This window comes from Centruroides sculpturatus, unplaced genomic scaffold (genome assembly GCF_000671375.1).
Source record: "Centruroides sculpturatus isolate CEXI.00-Female unplaced genomic scaffold, Cexi_2.0 scaffold763, whole genome shotgun sequence".
In the NCBI taxonomy this organism is placed as follows: domain Eukaryota; kingdom Metazoa; phylum Arthropoda; class Arachnida; order Scorpiones; family Buthidae; genus Centruroides; species Centruroides sculpturatus.
In genome coordinates this window covers 386,288-402,547 of record NW_019385963.1, presented here as the reverse complement: position 1 = coordinate 402,547, position 16,260 = coordinate 386,288, and the positions used below count along the sequence as shown (strand labels likewise).

At 29.8% G+C, this 16,260-nt stretch overlaps 1 protein-coding gene across 1 annotated transcript in view; it reads right to left on the bottom strand.

Annotated features, from left to right (window-relative positions):
* The window catches only part of LOC111612830, a 115,320-nt gene that overhangs the window by 19,988 nt on the left and 79,072 nt on the right, over positions 1–16,260 (bottom strand). The window contains exons 18-20 of the mRNA XM_023354087.1: positions 11,915–12,046; positions 7,440–7,520; positions 5,872–6,033 (exon numbers count right to left, since the gene is read on the bottom strand). Of these exons, the coding sequence (XP_023209855.1) occupies positions 5,872–6,033; positions 7,440–7,520; positions 11,915–12,046 (375 nt within the window). The remainder of the gene's footprint in view (positions 1–5,871; positions 6,034–7,439; positions 7,521–11,914; positions 12,047–16,260) is intronic.

Below are 16,260 nucleotides of genomic sequence, written 5' to 3'. Positions count from 1 at the left end.
TAAAAAGGTTCGAACATTTGGTTAAAAAATCGAAATATATAAAAATATTTATAACAATGTCTGAAATGTTATAATTTAATACACCTAAGTACTTAATGAAGACTAATCGTAACAAAAAATCGCATGTGAAATAGTACAATAGAAGCCATTCTTCCTGTTAAGCCTTAATGCTCTCCCTCTCCCCCCGCTGGGGAATTTCGAAAAATCCCTTCTTAGTGTGCATTGCCATGGCGTACCCAACTAAAACGTTTAACATTTTTCGAATGGTGTGGGGCGTCATAACACCATTTATATTTATTATTTCAACAACCATAGTTATTATGTAATTTATAACAATCCAAATGTATAAAATTATTGCGTTAAACATACCCCTTATTACTGAGAATCTTCTAATTCAATTGAACGTTTTCAATCTGACCAATTTTCTAGAACATTTGCAATAATTCTATAATCAAACAAATATGCAGTAACAAATTCGAATTTAAAACGGTTCGAACATTTAATTAAAAAATCATAATACGTAAATATCGTACATTTGGAAATTAAGTTATTACCACCAGAAACAAAAAATCACATTTAAAATAGTACAGTAGAAGCCATTCTTCCAGTTAAGACTTAATCCTCCCCCTCTTTCCACTGCGGGGGAATTTCGAAAAATCCCTTCTTAGTGTGCATTACCATGTCATACCCTACTAAAACGCATGTAAAAACAAAAAATTGCATCTAAAATAGTACAGTAGAAGCCGTTCTTCCATTTAAGACTTAATCTCCCCCGCGGGAGAATTTCGAAAAATCCCTTCTTAGTGTGCGTTTTCATGATGTACCCTAACTGTGTACCAAATTTCACCACTTTAGGTTCAGCGGTTTGCTCTGGGTGATGATGAATCAGTGAGTGAATGAATGAGTCAGTCAGGACAAGCAATTTTATATATATATAGATTATAATCATGAATTAAACATATTTCTCTCTAATTAATATGTACAAATAATAAAAGATAAGTCACAGTTGTGCAACTTATCTTTTATTATTAGTATTTTACACCTATTGTTATTTACATTTTATTACTTTTACAGTTAATTTGCATATTTTAGGATATTTCTTCAGGTAACATTAAATCACTGAAAACATATCTGTGATATAAAATGTAAATTTTACTATACACTGTATCATTACATTGTTCTTAGAGAATCTGAAATGACGATGAGAAGTGTAAACTTGTTTAACAGAACCAAATTATCTTTTAGATGTTATTAATGATTAGATTTTGATCATTAGTATATATTACACCTAGTACCATTGATCTGACAGTAATATTGCAAGATTTATTAAAAATGTAAAACTGAAAAATGACAGTTTATATTCAATTCTTGTAAAACATTTGCAAAATTAACATATACAGAGTATTTGGTGCCCAAATCATGCACACACACACAAAAAAAAAAAACAGACTTTTAGATACTCAAGGGACAAAAACCCGAGTCAAAATAAAATACAAAATGGTGACACTCTACAAACAGGCGCTAGTGCAAGATTTACACATGCGTTGCTCATTGGAAAGTTTGAAATGCAAATGTTGCAAAATCAAATTTTGACAAACAAATTTTTGAAAAAACCCATTTACCTGTCCCATGTTATCCCCGACATATCTCTGGTTGTGACCTGCTGACCCGAAATATCTCATTTCAGTATTGGAACGTTTTTGAAACTAGATGGCCCTAGTTTATATTAAAACTAACTTCCGAAATACAATTTTCTTTTCGTTTTTACATTTATTAATATATTTATTTTGTTTGTGCAAAATAAAAGAATAATTTTGGACGATACAATACACACGATTATTTTTTTCAAAAACAGGGAAATTTTTGTTAGGAATTGACAAAAATTCAACCCAGGGCAACATGCAATGGAGAAAAATTTCAACATTTGATAGGCTAATTTCATCGAAAATGCCACATGGCCGGTGATGTTTGAACGAGCGTGCTCAAAACCAATGATATTAAAGTAGATTGGAGAATGAGAATGAGACCTGTCTTGAGTGTCAAAGTGATCCCATTTAGTAGTGTGTCTCCGAGACCAAAATGGCCTTGCCGTTTTACTTTTTTCATATATATAATANAATGCAAGTAGCATTCAACATTCAGGTTTTAATATAAAATAAATTAAAATTTTTGAACAATTGCATATTTAAAAATTATAAAAATGATTGCAGTTACTTTTTCACAAGTTAAGTAATTATTTATCTATGCATTTACATGCTAAAAGTGAAACATAGAAAATCATCATCATTTCTGTGTCCAAATTCATGAATCTAAACCATCTCCCTCTTTTCATTTATTCAGAACAGGATCTTGTGATGTCACATAATTAATAATTTTTAATAACCCTTAACAAGGTCATTCTAATGTGTAAATATATCAATCTCTCTAGATAAGGCTACTTGAGAAAGATATACTGTATCCTTGTGTGAGAGCCCAAACTTTGCAATAAATTTTTGAATAAAATTGTTTGTTGACTGTGCTAAAATTTGTTAAAATTTTTTCTGCATTTGTTAAATGTTAAAGGATATGATTGTATCTTTCACCTTGGAGTCATTTCCTTTCCAAGATGACACATCGAATGTGTCACCAGAAACTTACAACTGCAATTCATCTATTGGTCACAACCTATAACATTTCCAAAAAAGGGCATGGAAAATACCCCCTAATAAAAAGGAGGGATTAATGGTGATCAGAGTTCGTCCATCATCGAGAATTTGCTGTCTCTAAAGTTTGTCACTCATCTTGGATACATTACCCATCCAGCTGATCACCAAGCTATCCTACAAGTCCTATTAAGCTATCATCAAGTGATCCACATTGAATCGACTTGTTGAACAATCCTGATATCAAATGATGTCCAATCCGAAATCCTCCTAATCACTAATTCGCACGATCCTCCAACTCACCAACAACTAAGAACTGACTTTCTTGATTTTTGCAAGGTTATCTGCCCACAAACAAATGTGAACTCTCTCTCTCTCTCTCTCATAATTATGTGACAATGCCAAAGGACACCCCCTATGCTTCGGCACCACAGAACCAAAGGGTCGACATCGCACTGGCAAAGATCATGATGACAAATTTCTGTCAGGACTGACACCACTGTGTCTTTATGGATAGACACAGAAACCGTTAGTTTCTTGCGTGTGAACAGTCACGTACATAGGTTAGGTTCGGATTGGAGACAGAAGGAGAACTCTGGAAGGAATGCACTCTACAAGGTTAATCCATTTAACAAATATCTGTTTAATTATAAAGCTATTTACAAGGTTATTTAGCTTAGGATTTATAAAGAGGGAGGAGGTTTAAGCTTAACAACTCAAGAAAGAGAGTTACATGAGGTTTGCGTGGTGATAAACACCTGGACTCTGATTAGATCCTTGTTGAAGAATTCCCGTGGAGGTCAAGTTAAGGTGTTAATCCAGGTTGGTTTTAATTCAGATGCTAATCCAGATTTGGGTTAAGGATTTAGGATGGAGGGATGCACACATACACATAAGAAGGTTCTCAGCCGATGATGAGAAAAGCCTTGAATGTCATCGTCCCCTCCTCTTTATATGGGGTCTCTCCTGGGTTTTTCCCATTACTTCACTTGGAGTTTCATATTTAGGCTTCAATCAACGAGTTTCACCCATTAAGTCAAAGTGACGTATTTGATGTGTCACTCCCAACAAGGAACTAATTCCGTGGGAAACAGTTTAATTACCAATTTAATCATTAATGTTTTTGAAAAATTATCTGGATTTGAACAACAAAATTTTAAAATAATCCCTTTCCAAAACCCTTCTTTAATAATAAGGTTTCTTCTAATTTCGGCTCTCACAATTATAATAGCTAATTTTCATAATAGCTTAAAATCCTTATAAATAGATGTAAAATGATATGTAAATAAACGGGTATTTGTTAATGTTAATCTTGTGGGTCAGTGCATGTCTTTCACATGCTGTCTCTCGGGCCTTCTCTCTCCTGAATCCGACCACCTACACATATGACCGCTTGTGTGTGAACTTAATAGTTAATGGCCATCACGATTTTGATGTCTGTTAAGACACAGTGGTGTCAGTTCTGACATGGCACCAACTTTGCAATCACACTTGCCTTCAAGTATATTGTTTTTGTATTCTTGTTAAGTTAATATGTAAACAAATTAGTTTTTATGTTATAGTATTTTCTGTGCTGTTCATTAATATCAATCTTTTTTGACACAAGTAAAGAAATGTTCTGTTTATATGAAAAAGACATTTTTTTTTTTAGTATATAAAAAAAATTCAAATTTGAAAAACTCTTATTAAAACTTAAAATTCAATTTAACAGTTTCAACCAGAATGAAAAATAATTATGCAATATTCGACGATACTCTGTTTCTATCTTGAATACCCTCATTTTTAAAAATAATTTTCTCCCATTTGCATCATTACATTCCTATGGGTGGTCTTTCTCACATAGAGAATTTCCCATTGTGAATCTCATTAAATTAAATCCATGAGACATCAAAAGAGATGCTAATAATGCTCATGGAATAAAAAAAAATGTTATAGAATTAATAAATAAATAAAATAAACATTTCATTAATGGAAAGTTAGAAAAACTATAAATGAGATAAATAATCAGAGTATGTTTTGAAAACTAATGTGCTTTTATATTTAGAAAAATTTCTAATAATATATAACTTTTTAAACAGATTTATTCTTGTGTATTGTATGCCAAATGAGAACATTCAATAGTAAGAACTAACTAAAACTAAATTACAAAGAATTAATTACTGTATATTAGTTTCATTTAAGAAGATGCAATTGAAAGAGTGAAAAAGAGTTTTATTAATAAAATATAAGACTTTTTTTAGGGAGTTACCAGAAATCGTCTATTATTGTATATTAAAAATATTACAATAATGAAATAAGGTGTGATAATTGCGACATTTTCAGACATTTAAATGACCATCTTCAGACCAAAAGATCTTTTCAAATAGCAGTTAAAAAATTCAGAAATCAGAATTAGAACATACATTCTGCATATCAGAAAATTTGACTTACAATAGAATGTTCCAAATATTGATAAGAACACAACTTTTAAAATTGTTGGACCTGAAGATGGATAATAATTATCCACAAAAAACCTTTATATATGTGTTGTGTCCATTACAATATCCACTAACGTTTTCAACCTCCACCAAGGTCTTCTTCAGGTGCTGACTTTCAAGGTTTTTTGTGGATAGTTATTACTCAACAGTGTTACAGTTAGAAGTCGTATTCTGAAGATGGATGTTTAAACTGCTGAAATCATTTGAAATAATAAAATAAATGCTGGAGAAATAAGATATAATAGTGGTAACATTTTAAAAATCATCCAGTTGGTTTTCAAGTTAAGATATTAAAAACTTTAAAGTAGAAGTAATAGATTTCAACAATGTTTGGATTTGAAAACCTTTCTAAAAGTAACAAATTCTCCTATGTTTTCAATAGTCACACATCATAGGCAAACTGTATACAATGCAATAGGTTTTTCATTTCAGAAAGTGAGTGAGGACAATTCAGTTTTGCAAGTAGGTTCCAGTATAAGTGCAGTTTGTCAGAAACATCTTTTCTCTCCAAGAAATAGAAGATCACTTTGCTTATTCATTGAAAGGCTAGAATGAGAGACACATCAAGCTGTGGCTTATGATATCTTGCAAAGTGTACAGAACAATTGGATTTCCCATCCAAATCTCTGAATACAACAACATGTCAATCATATCAAATGTATCATCCGAACAATCATTTTGCTTACATACAATGTTTGACTTATCAGATATACCTGAATAATATTAGTAAGAATGACTTTAGTAAATTAATAAAAATTAAATACCTGTATACTTTGCATAAGAAACCGAGTGACTCTCGACAATTCTTTTTCAATCATTCGTTGCTGTTTATATAATCTTCCTATGTCTACAGCATTATTCCTGAATTCTGAAACTTTCTTCTTAATTCCATCTAATGTGATTTCTAAAATACCCTAGATATAAAAAAAATTCAAATTCTGTTCTCATATTTGTACTTATAACAATTAAAATTTACATACATGTTTCTGCTAAACTACTTGATTCATTTTTCATAAACATTTAAATATTTTAACTTTAAAGTTAAGACTACAAAAATATACATTTTCGAGTCTGATGATTTACTCTTGTTTTTAATGTAAAAGCATCAGATCCTCAAATAAAAGGCTGATGTTTGATATTGTTTTTAACTTTGTGAATTTTTACCTACTGTATTATTATTTGTTTTTTAATGTAGTTTTTTCTTCAATCCAATGTAACTGTTACTTCTGTGGTTGAGTTAAAGGATAAATGGACAAACTTGAAAATGTATATATTTGTAAACAGTCTTAACTTCAAAGTTAAATTAGAAGATAGCCTGAGTCATCATGAAAACTGTATTTAAATATTTTACTTTTATAGTGAATTTTATTAAAAAACAGACTTATAAATCAAAGCATTTAACAAGTTGGTTAAATTGAATAAATGATTTAAATAATTTCTCCTTTATAAACATAAATATTTATTTAATATAGCCATTAATATAAAACTATTCAATAGGACCTAATGGAAACAGTTTTTACTTCTAACAAACAATGTCTTACTAATTTTAAATACTGAATACATTGTTCTTTTTGCAATGTTGGTTGAATAAACAGTCTTTTATTAAAACAAATAAATAATTCATTCACTATTCTGAAAGGATATTGTTGACTAAATTATATATCATATTTTATGCACTTACAATTAGCATCTGGATAATTGTATGTGCATAAAATATGTGCATTGTGTGATATTTATAATTGATTTTTCACATATTGTTTGAAATCAAAAATAATTTGTTTTTATTCCAAACAAATACGAATAGTTTCAGCTGTCATAAGTAAAATAGTTGTTTATCAGAAACTGCCTGTACTAAATCAATTACTAGAATATAGGACATCTTAAATTCAATGAATATTAAAGTTTCATAATGCTGAAATAGTTTAAGCATTGGAGTGCTTAAAGTTTTGTTCAATTCCTGATGCTTTTTAAATTTCAAGTAAAAATATTTATTATTATAAATTTATATATTAATAATGCAATTTTTATATATCCAGATGCTAATTTATATTTGATCTAACAAGAATATTCACTAGACATATATATTACTAAGTTACATATATTATAATAATAATAATTTATTATAATATATTATTATTATAATAATAATAAAAATATAAGTTACATATTATAAGTTACTAAATTACATATATATTACTAAGTTTAAAATATTTTTAATAAAATAGGAAGAGTTTTAAACTTTCTAAATATTACTTTTTAAATAATTTAATATGCATATAATATAGTCTTTAAATATCAATACATAACTATTTGAACTTACTCGATCTTGCTGTAATGAAGTAAATGTATTGAATTCATCTTGTAACATTCTATCTGAGTGACAAAGTTGCTGCAACCTTTCCTAAAAACATGATTTTAAATTTCAGATAAAATCAATAATTTGAATACAATACATATATTGCATTTCAGAAACCATTTTTAGTTAATTAATATTTATATATTTATTATAAAAACAATATTTTAAGTTATATGCATATTATTAACATACTTAACATGTATTAATGTTCAAATTTATTAACTTAATACAAACTTCATATTCCAAAACTTCTTTTTACATCCCAATTATGCAAATACAATAATATATATACTATACACAGTACTATAATATACACTATAGAATTTACTTACTGAAATCATTTTAAGACTTGCCTATATTGATAATAATAGTTGAATGATAAACTTAAGTAAGATTAAGGAATAAGTAAATAACACTACAATTTGTGGAAATTCTGATTTCATTGATTCTGACATTAAAAGGACATGTTAAAATAATTAAAAAGTGTATAACTTGGAGATTTATTAATTAATTGTAATTCATCCAGTGTTGTTTGCAGCTGCTGTTTGCTGTACATTCTTCAATAATAGCTAGCATATAATTAAAATAAGAAATTCCAACTTCTGTACTGCAAACAAATAACCATTAAAATAATCAATGCTTAATAAAAAATATCAAGATTTCCACACACGAAAACCAATGACATGAAAAGACAATCTAAACTGACAATTTACCTAATACGTGTATAAAGATCACTTAATCAGAATTCAGTTTTAGTTAAGTTTTTATAGTGTACTAGCTGTTTCCCCCGACTTCGCCCGCGGAGGTTTTGCAAGCAAACCCCATTTATATTCAGTATTTCAACAACCATAATAATTGTTATATAACACCTACCGCCGAGAATGATGAGAATTGCCGAGAATCAAACAAACAATTTTCAATTTGATCAATTTTCTGGAACGTTTACAATCGTTCTATAATCGAACCGATACGCAATAACAAATTCGAATCTAAAAAGGTTCGCCATTTGGTTAAAAAATCAAAATATATAAAAATATTTATAACAATGTCTGAAATGTTATAATTTAATACACCTAAGTACTTAATGAAGACTAATCGTAACAAAAAATCACATGCGAAATAGTACAGTAGAAGCCATTCTTCCTGTTAAGCCTTAATGCTCTCTCTCTCCCCCCACTTGGGAATTTCGAAAAATCCCTTCTTAGTGTGCATTGCCATGGCGTACCCAACTAAAACGTTTAACATTTTTCGAATGGTGTGGGGCGTCATAACACCATTTATATTTATTATTTCAACAACCATATTTATTATGTAATTTATAACAATCCAAATGTATAAAATTATTGCGTTAAACATACCCCTTATTACTGAGAATCTTCTAATTCAATCGAACGTTTTCAATCTGACCAATTTTCTAGAACATTTGCAATAATTCTATAATCAAACAAATATGCAGTAACAAATTCGAATTTAAAACGGTTCGAACATTTAATTAAAAAATCATAATACGTAAATATCGTACATTTGGAAATTAAGTTATTACCACCAGAAACAAAAAATCACATTTAAAATAGTACAGTAGAAGCCATTCTTCCAGTTAAGACTTAATCCTCCCCCTCTTTCCACTGCGGGGGAATTTCGAAAAATCCCTTCTTAGTGTGCATTACCATGTCATACCCTACTAAAACGCATGTAAAAACAAAAAATTGCATCTAAAATAGTACAGTAGAAGCCGTTCTTCCATTTAAGACTTAATCTCCCCCGCGGGAGAATTTCGAAAAATCCCTTCTTAGTGTGCGTTTTCATGATGTACCCTAACTGTGTACCAAATTTCACCACTTTAGGTTCAGCGGTTTGCTCTGGGTGATGATGAATCAGTGAGTGAATGAATGAGTCAGTCAGGACAAGCAATTTTATATATATATAGATTATAATCATGAATTAAACATATTTCTCTCTAATTAATATGTACAAATAATAAAAGATAAGTCACAGTTGTGCAACTTATCTTTTATTATTAGTATTTTACACCTATTGTTATTTACATTTTATTACTTTTACAGTTAATTTGCATATTTTAGGATATTTCTTCAGGTAACATTAAATCACTGAAAACATATCTGTGATATAAAATGTAAATTTTACTATACACTGTATCATTACATTGTTCTTAGAGAATCTGAAATGACGATGAGAAGTGTAAACTTGTTTAACAGAACCAAATTATCTTTTAGATGTTATTAATGATTAGATTTTGATCATTAGTATATATTACACCTAGTACCATTGATCTGACAGTAATATTGCAAGATTTATTAAAAATGTAAAACTGAAAAATGACAGTTTATATTCAATTCTTGTAAAACATTTGCAAAATTAACATATACAGAGTATTTGGTGCCCAAATCATGCACACACACACAAAAAAAAAAACCAGACTTTTAGATACTCAAGGGACAAAAACCCGAGTCAAAATAAAATACAAAATGGTGACACTCTACAAACAGGCGCTAGTGCAAGATTTACACATGCGTTGCTCATTGGAAAGTTTGAAATGCAAATGTTGCAAAATCAAATTTTGACAAACAAATTTTTGAAAAAACCCATTTACCTGTCCCATGTTATCCCCGACATATCTCTGGTTGTGACCTGCTGACCCGAAATATCTCATTTCAGTATTGGAACGTTTTTGAAACTAGATGGCCCTAGTTTATATTAAAACTAACTTCCGAAATACAATTTTCTTTTCGTTTTTACATTTATTAATATATTTATTTTGTTTGTGCAAAATAAAAGAATAATTTTGGACGATACAATACACACGATTATTTTTTTCAAAAACAGGGAAATTTTTGTTAGGAATTGACAAAAATTCAACCCAGGGCAACATGCAATGGAGAAAAATTTCAACATTTGATAGGCTAATTTCATCGAAAATGCCACATGGCCGGTGATGTTTGAACGAGCGTGCTCAAAACCAATGATATTAAAGTAGATTGGAGAATGAGAATGAGACCTGTCTTGAGTGTCAAAGTGATCCCATTTAGTAGTGTGTCTCCGAGACCAAAATGGCCTTGCCGTTTTACTTTTTTCATATATATAATATATAAAAATTTATTTTTCACATTTATGATTTATTTTATGTAAATATATTATAAAAGTATGGTTTAAAATGTAATTTCAATATAATATTTTACTTTATTGGTTATTCAAATAATAAGAATTTATGATTAATTAGAAATAATTTCAGTATTGTCTATATTAATATTATAAAGAGGTAATGTTTGTATGTATGTAAGTTTCTTTGCAGCAGGTAATCTCTGAAACTACTCATCCAATTTCAAAAATTCTTTCACCAATATTTAGAATGGAACCTCAGGGTTGACATAGGCTGTATATTATTCCGTTAAACATTCATATAAATTAAATGATATCATCTGTGGTTAAGGCTTTTTTGTCCAACAGATGGCGCTACGAGTATGACGCCCTAACTTTGCTTTTCTGTGAGGCATTATGCTTTTCTGTGAAAATGAACTAAAGTGGATCATCTTCTATCTATCTATATAAATAAAAATGTAATGTTTGTTTGTTCCTACCGATTCCTTTGAAATTTTGACACAACACTGCATTCGAATATGCATGTGTTTTTATATACTGTAATATACGTGTCGAAATTCCCCCCACTGAAGGAAGATGGTTAGGATTAAGGCTTACGGTAAAGAACTCTGCTTCTATTTATACTATTTTAGATGCGGATTTTTGCGTTTTTGATTGCGTTTTAGTAGGGTATGTCAACAGAATATACACTAAGAAGGGATTTTTCGATATTCCCCCACGGGGAGAGGGACAAAATTAAGGCTTACCGTGAAGAACTTGGCTTCTATTATATTATTTTAGATGTGGGTTTTTGCGTGTTTGATTGCGTTTTAATAGGGTACATCAAGAGAATGTACACTAAGAAGAAATTTTTCGAAAAATTCCCCCCCACGGGGGAAGTGTTATACATTTATAATAGATACATTTTGAGCCACAACAACGCGTGGCAGGGTCTGCTAGTGTATTATAAATCTACAGTACATTCTCACTAATCCAGACACTCAATGCTGAGCAATTTGATGCATCCCATCCAGAGTTGCTAGAGCGGACAATCTATTGCAAATTAGAAGACTGTGCAGTTTTGCATATTAGTAAACAGAATTTTTTACAGAAAGAATGTAAAAAATTTTTTGATTTAAAGTACTAAACAGAAGTTTTAGGAAAAATAATAATTATTTGATTATTCTTTTTGCAGTATTTTTGTAACTTATTTGTACTGTAATACTTTATGCACATATACGTACATCCTTTCTAATCCAGATAATTGCCTAGCAAGAGTATACCTTACAATATATTTGTAAAGTAATATATTATAACTAGAAATATCATTAAAAAAAGTATACCTCTAAACTGTCTTCACTAAGATTTATATTAGAAGATCCTTCCTTGCAATTAATTTGTCTAGAATGGAGTTGACGAGATAATGATAACAATTGCATGTATGACTTTGAGGAACCTGCATTAGTATTTTCCTCCTTTTAAAATAAAATTAATATGATTAAAATCTCAATTTTATAATATCACAAAGTTAAGAGAAAAAATTTTTCTTATAAAAAAATTATAATTAATTTTAAATTAAAAGATAATAATATTAACTTATATTTTATCTTTTAATCATTATCATCTTTGATCATTGTTAATTACATCCCCTCAATGTTAATGTAAGTGTCAGTCGTCAATCAATGTCTGAACTGTTGGCTATCAAAAAATTGTAGTGTAGTGTTAATGTAATGTAGTGTAATGTAATAATAAAAATATTACTTATTACATTAACATTAACACTACACTATGAAATGTAATAATAATAATGCCAACAGTTCAGACATTGATTGACATGAAAATGATTAGAATTGTACAAACCAATGAATATTATGAAAAATGACCTTGAGACACATCCGTTACAAAACCCGTTAAGATTATTCAAATATAATTTAATTTGTCTCATTGTGAAAATGGATGTGAACAACGTGCATTTTCGATACTTGTGTCTTTTTTCTTTTTTTTTTTATCGTAAAGGCAAAAATGCCATATAAACAGCAAAAGAATTATACTATATGATTGTATTATATGTAATATTTCACAAGAAAAGTTTAAATGTGAGTATAATTTTAATTGGAGAAAATATTTCTTTGTGAGATAATTTTAAATGTAAAAGTATTTAATATTGAAATGTATTTAACATATTAAAAATACACATATTAAAATATGATGTATTTTCAATTGTCATGCTATGGCATATCCCGGGAAGTAATGGTATGTTTCTAATTGTAATAAAATAGAATACTGTGTGATATAAGAAAGTTATATCTGTGTTTTTATTATGTAGCTGACAGAAGAGGGGCTTGAACCCGAAACAAGTCTCAGCAAATAAAAAATTCCCGAATAAAAGTTGATGACAGAATTGCCAAGTGTCTGTATAAGCACCTAGTAGTGATAACAAATTATTGAAATATATGATGTTTATGGTGGGAGTGCTTTAACAGAAGCAACTGTTCAAAAGTGATTTGCTAAATTTAAAGTGGGTAATTTCAGCCTTGAAGATGCTCTCCATTCAGGAAGACCACCCGTTATTAAAGAGATGTATTGATCTGGTCGATCAAAATATTATTGGATGAAAACCCTCATTACACAACTTGACAGATTGCAGACATAGTGAAATCACCAAACAGTATTATATTTCAACATCTAAAGAAGCTTGGATATGTGAATCATTGTGACATTTGGATACTTCACAAATTAACAGAAAAGTGAATGCATCTCCATTTGTGACTCTCTTAAAAATCGAAATGAAAACAACTGTTTTCTGAAGCATTTAGTGACAGGTGATGAAAGGTGGATCATTTATATCATCATCAGCTGAAAATGATCATGGAGTAAGAAAAGTGAACCACCATTAAAAACTCCAAAGGCTAGTCTTCATCCAAAGGTCATGCTCACCATCTGTTTGGATTGGAAAGGAATCCTGTATTATGACTGCTTCCATAAAATCAAACAATTGATTCTGATAAGTGTTATTCCCAATTGGTAAACTGAACATGGCAATTAAAGAAAAATGTCCAGAACTGGCCAATAGAAAAGGCATTGTGTTTCATCAAGATTTTATTTTTGTTTACACAGTATTACTAAATTTATTCTCATTTTTATATATTTTTCAATATGAATTATATACAGTCGATCACCTATAACACGGTAGATACGTTCCTGTTTTTATGAATCCAGCTTCAAGGAGTCCAGCCAATCACAGCCCGGCACGTATGCAGTTTACGGACTATGGCTGTTTGAAAGATTTTTTCCATAAAATTAATCGATTCTAGACTAATTTGACTCAACATTTCCAAAATACGTATAATTTTTTGGGAATAATCCATATAAACTATGCTATAAACAAAAAATTGTAAGATTACTTACTGAGTGTGAACCGTTTGACTACGCCATTGCTTAAGCTTGTTTTCGTCGTGGAGATTGTCATCAAATGGCACTTGCATGCTTCCTGATAAATTATTTTTTTTTTGCGAAAAATTCGCTGAACTTTAGAGACATCATTAATATAAATATAATTTTTATGGACATTAAATAATAAATGGTTTTTGGTAGGTCCTCTGCTCGTTTAAACTAAACGGTTTGTGCAATATCCACTATTGGTCTAGATTCGACCAATCCTGTAGCAACACAAGTCAGCGATGACGTTTTACCGAATTATAGGAGTTTTTTTTAGCATGTTTGTACAAATACTGTCGCAATTTTTTCGCTGTGATATAGGAATCCAAACTATAGGAACCCGTGCTATAGGGGGGTCGACTGTACTGGATGTGATAGATTATACCAATGGTTTTTAAATACAGTTGTGACTGAAACTGTAGAGGTAAAAAGAATGAACTTGAACATGCATGCTGTTTAACTCAAAGCCATTTAATAACAATTGAAATTAGTTTAAAATAATAAACATGCACTTTGTTTCAAGTGTATCCTCATCAGTTACATGACAATCTTTTTTTATACATTGTTAAAATTATTGCTTGGTGTAGTGTAACAACTTTTGGAATTGATTGGTCCATATTTCTTTGAAGAAGAAGATGGGACTGTGGCAGAAAACTCAGCTTGCTATATCAAAATGCTTCCTAACCTTCTGAAATTGGAGTTGTGCTAGTGTGATGTTGAATACTAGAAGACAGGATGGATAATAGCTTACACTGGGAACAATTCAAGAACTGTTGCAGAGTTGAAGTGGAACATCGAGGATGAAGTGACAACAATCACCTAAAATGCTGTAGAAAGTCATGCAAAGTTTTAGGGAACAATTACAAGAATGTGTAGACAACAATAAATGCCACCTCAGCCACAATATTCAAAAAGTGATTATTTAAGAATCCTATGTTAAATGGTTTGAGGTTAATGCAGGATAATAAATTAATTTAGCAAAATTATGCAATTTTTGTTTATGTTATGTAATTTATGTTAATCTGCTGCACCCTGTATACAAATAAGAAATTTTATTTTAACATTATTGCTTAATGATTTATTTTTAGTGGTATTATTGCATATCTATAATATTTATTTATATCATTGTTTTTATTGGTTTCATGTAAATTCACTTAATTTGATACAAAGACAAATATAATCTTATTAAATAATAATTCATTTAAATTTGATGTTTTTATAAAGAATTTTTCAAGTCACATTAACTACATCACTACAAATTACACACATCTTGCAATATACAATTTTTTCCCTCTCTTTCTGTCCTATGGGCATTTTTTATGAAGACCTTTTTATGAAGCCCATTATGGGCTTGGCCAGGCCCACAATGGGATGACCAGACACATCCAGGATGGACAATCCCCAAAAAATTCCTGGGGTCTTTTGACTCAACCAGATTCAAACCCATGTCCCGACTGGTAGGCTGCCACCTTAATATTGAAAAAATTCAATCTCCTTGGGCCATTAAATCAAGCCTCAAAAGTCATATAAGCTTCAAAAAGGAACTGGAGTTTGAAATATTTCACATTAAAAACAATTTATTACTCTGAATTCAAGAAAAAACTTTCAAAAGTCACATTAAAGATTGGTAAAAGAAGATTGTAAATATAAATCACTTAAACTTAAGGATCCTCTGAACCCCTTTTGATCTAACTTATCTATAGCACACAGTATAAAAAGGAGTCTAGAAGGATGCTGAACCAGAACTTGATATGTCTCTCATTGGCACTGTTAAGAGTAATAATATTCTCTAAAATTTTCTTAATTAGCAGCTTAATTAGGCAAACCCTGACCCTAACCCATCATATTGATGGGTTAGGTTCAGACCATTGCTATAAACAGCATATCACCTTAAAGCAAAATAAAGCCATTCTTTACCTGTCAGTTCATATAAATTAATACATTATCATTGACAAATAAAGCCAACTATTTATTAAGTGCACAAAAGTACTAGACCAAAAAAATTAATGCAAAAGCAAAATAAGGAGATCTTAGAAGTATGTTTTTTATTTATTAAGAGCAAGACAGGTGCTGAAAATAATAAATATGAATACAATTAAAACGTGTCATATTAGCTTTCCCTCTAAAACAAAATGTCTTAAAGCAAGGTATACCTGTAATGAATAAGAATCTTACCTTAAATGACACAATGTGTTTTGTGTTTAAAATATCATTAACACATTTTTATTTTTTAAACAGAAAAATTTAATAT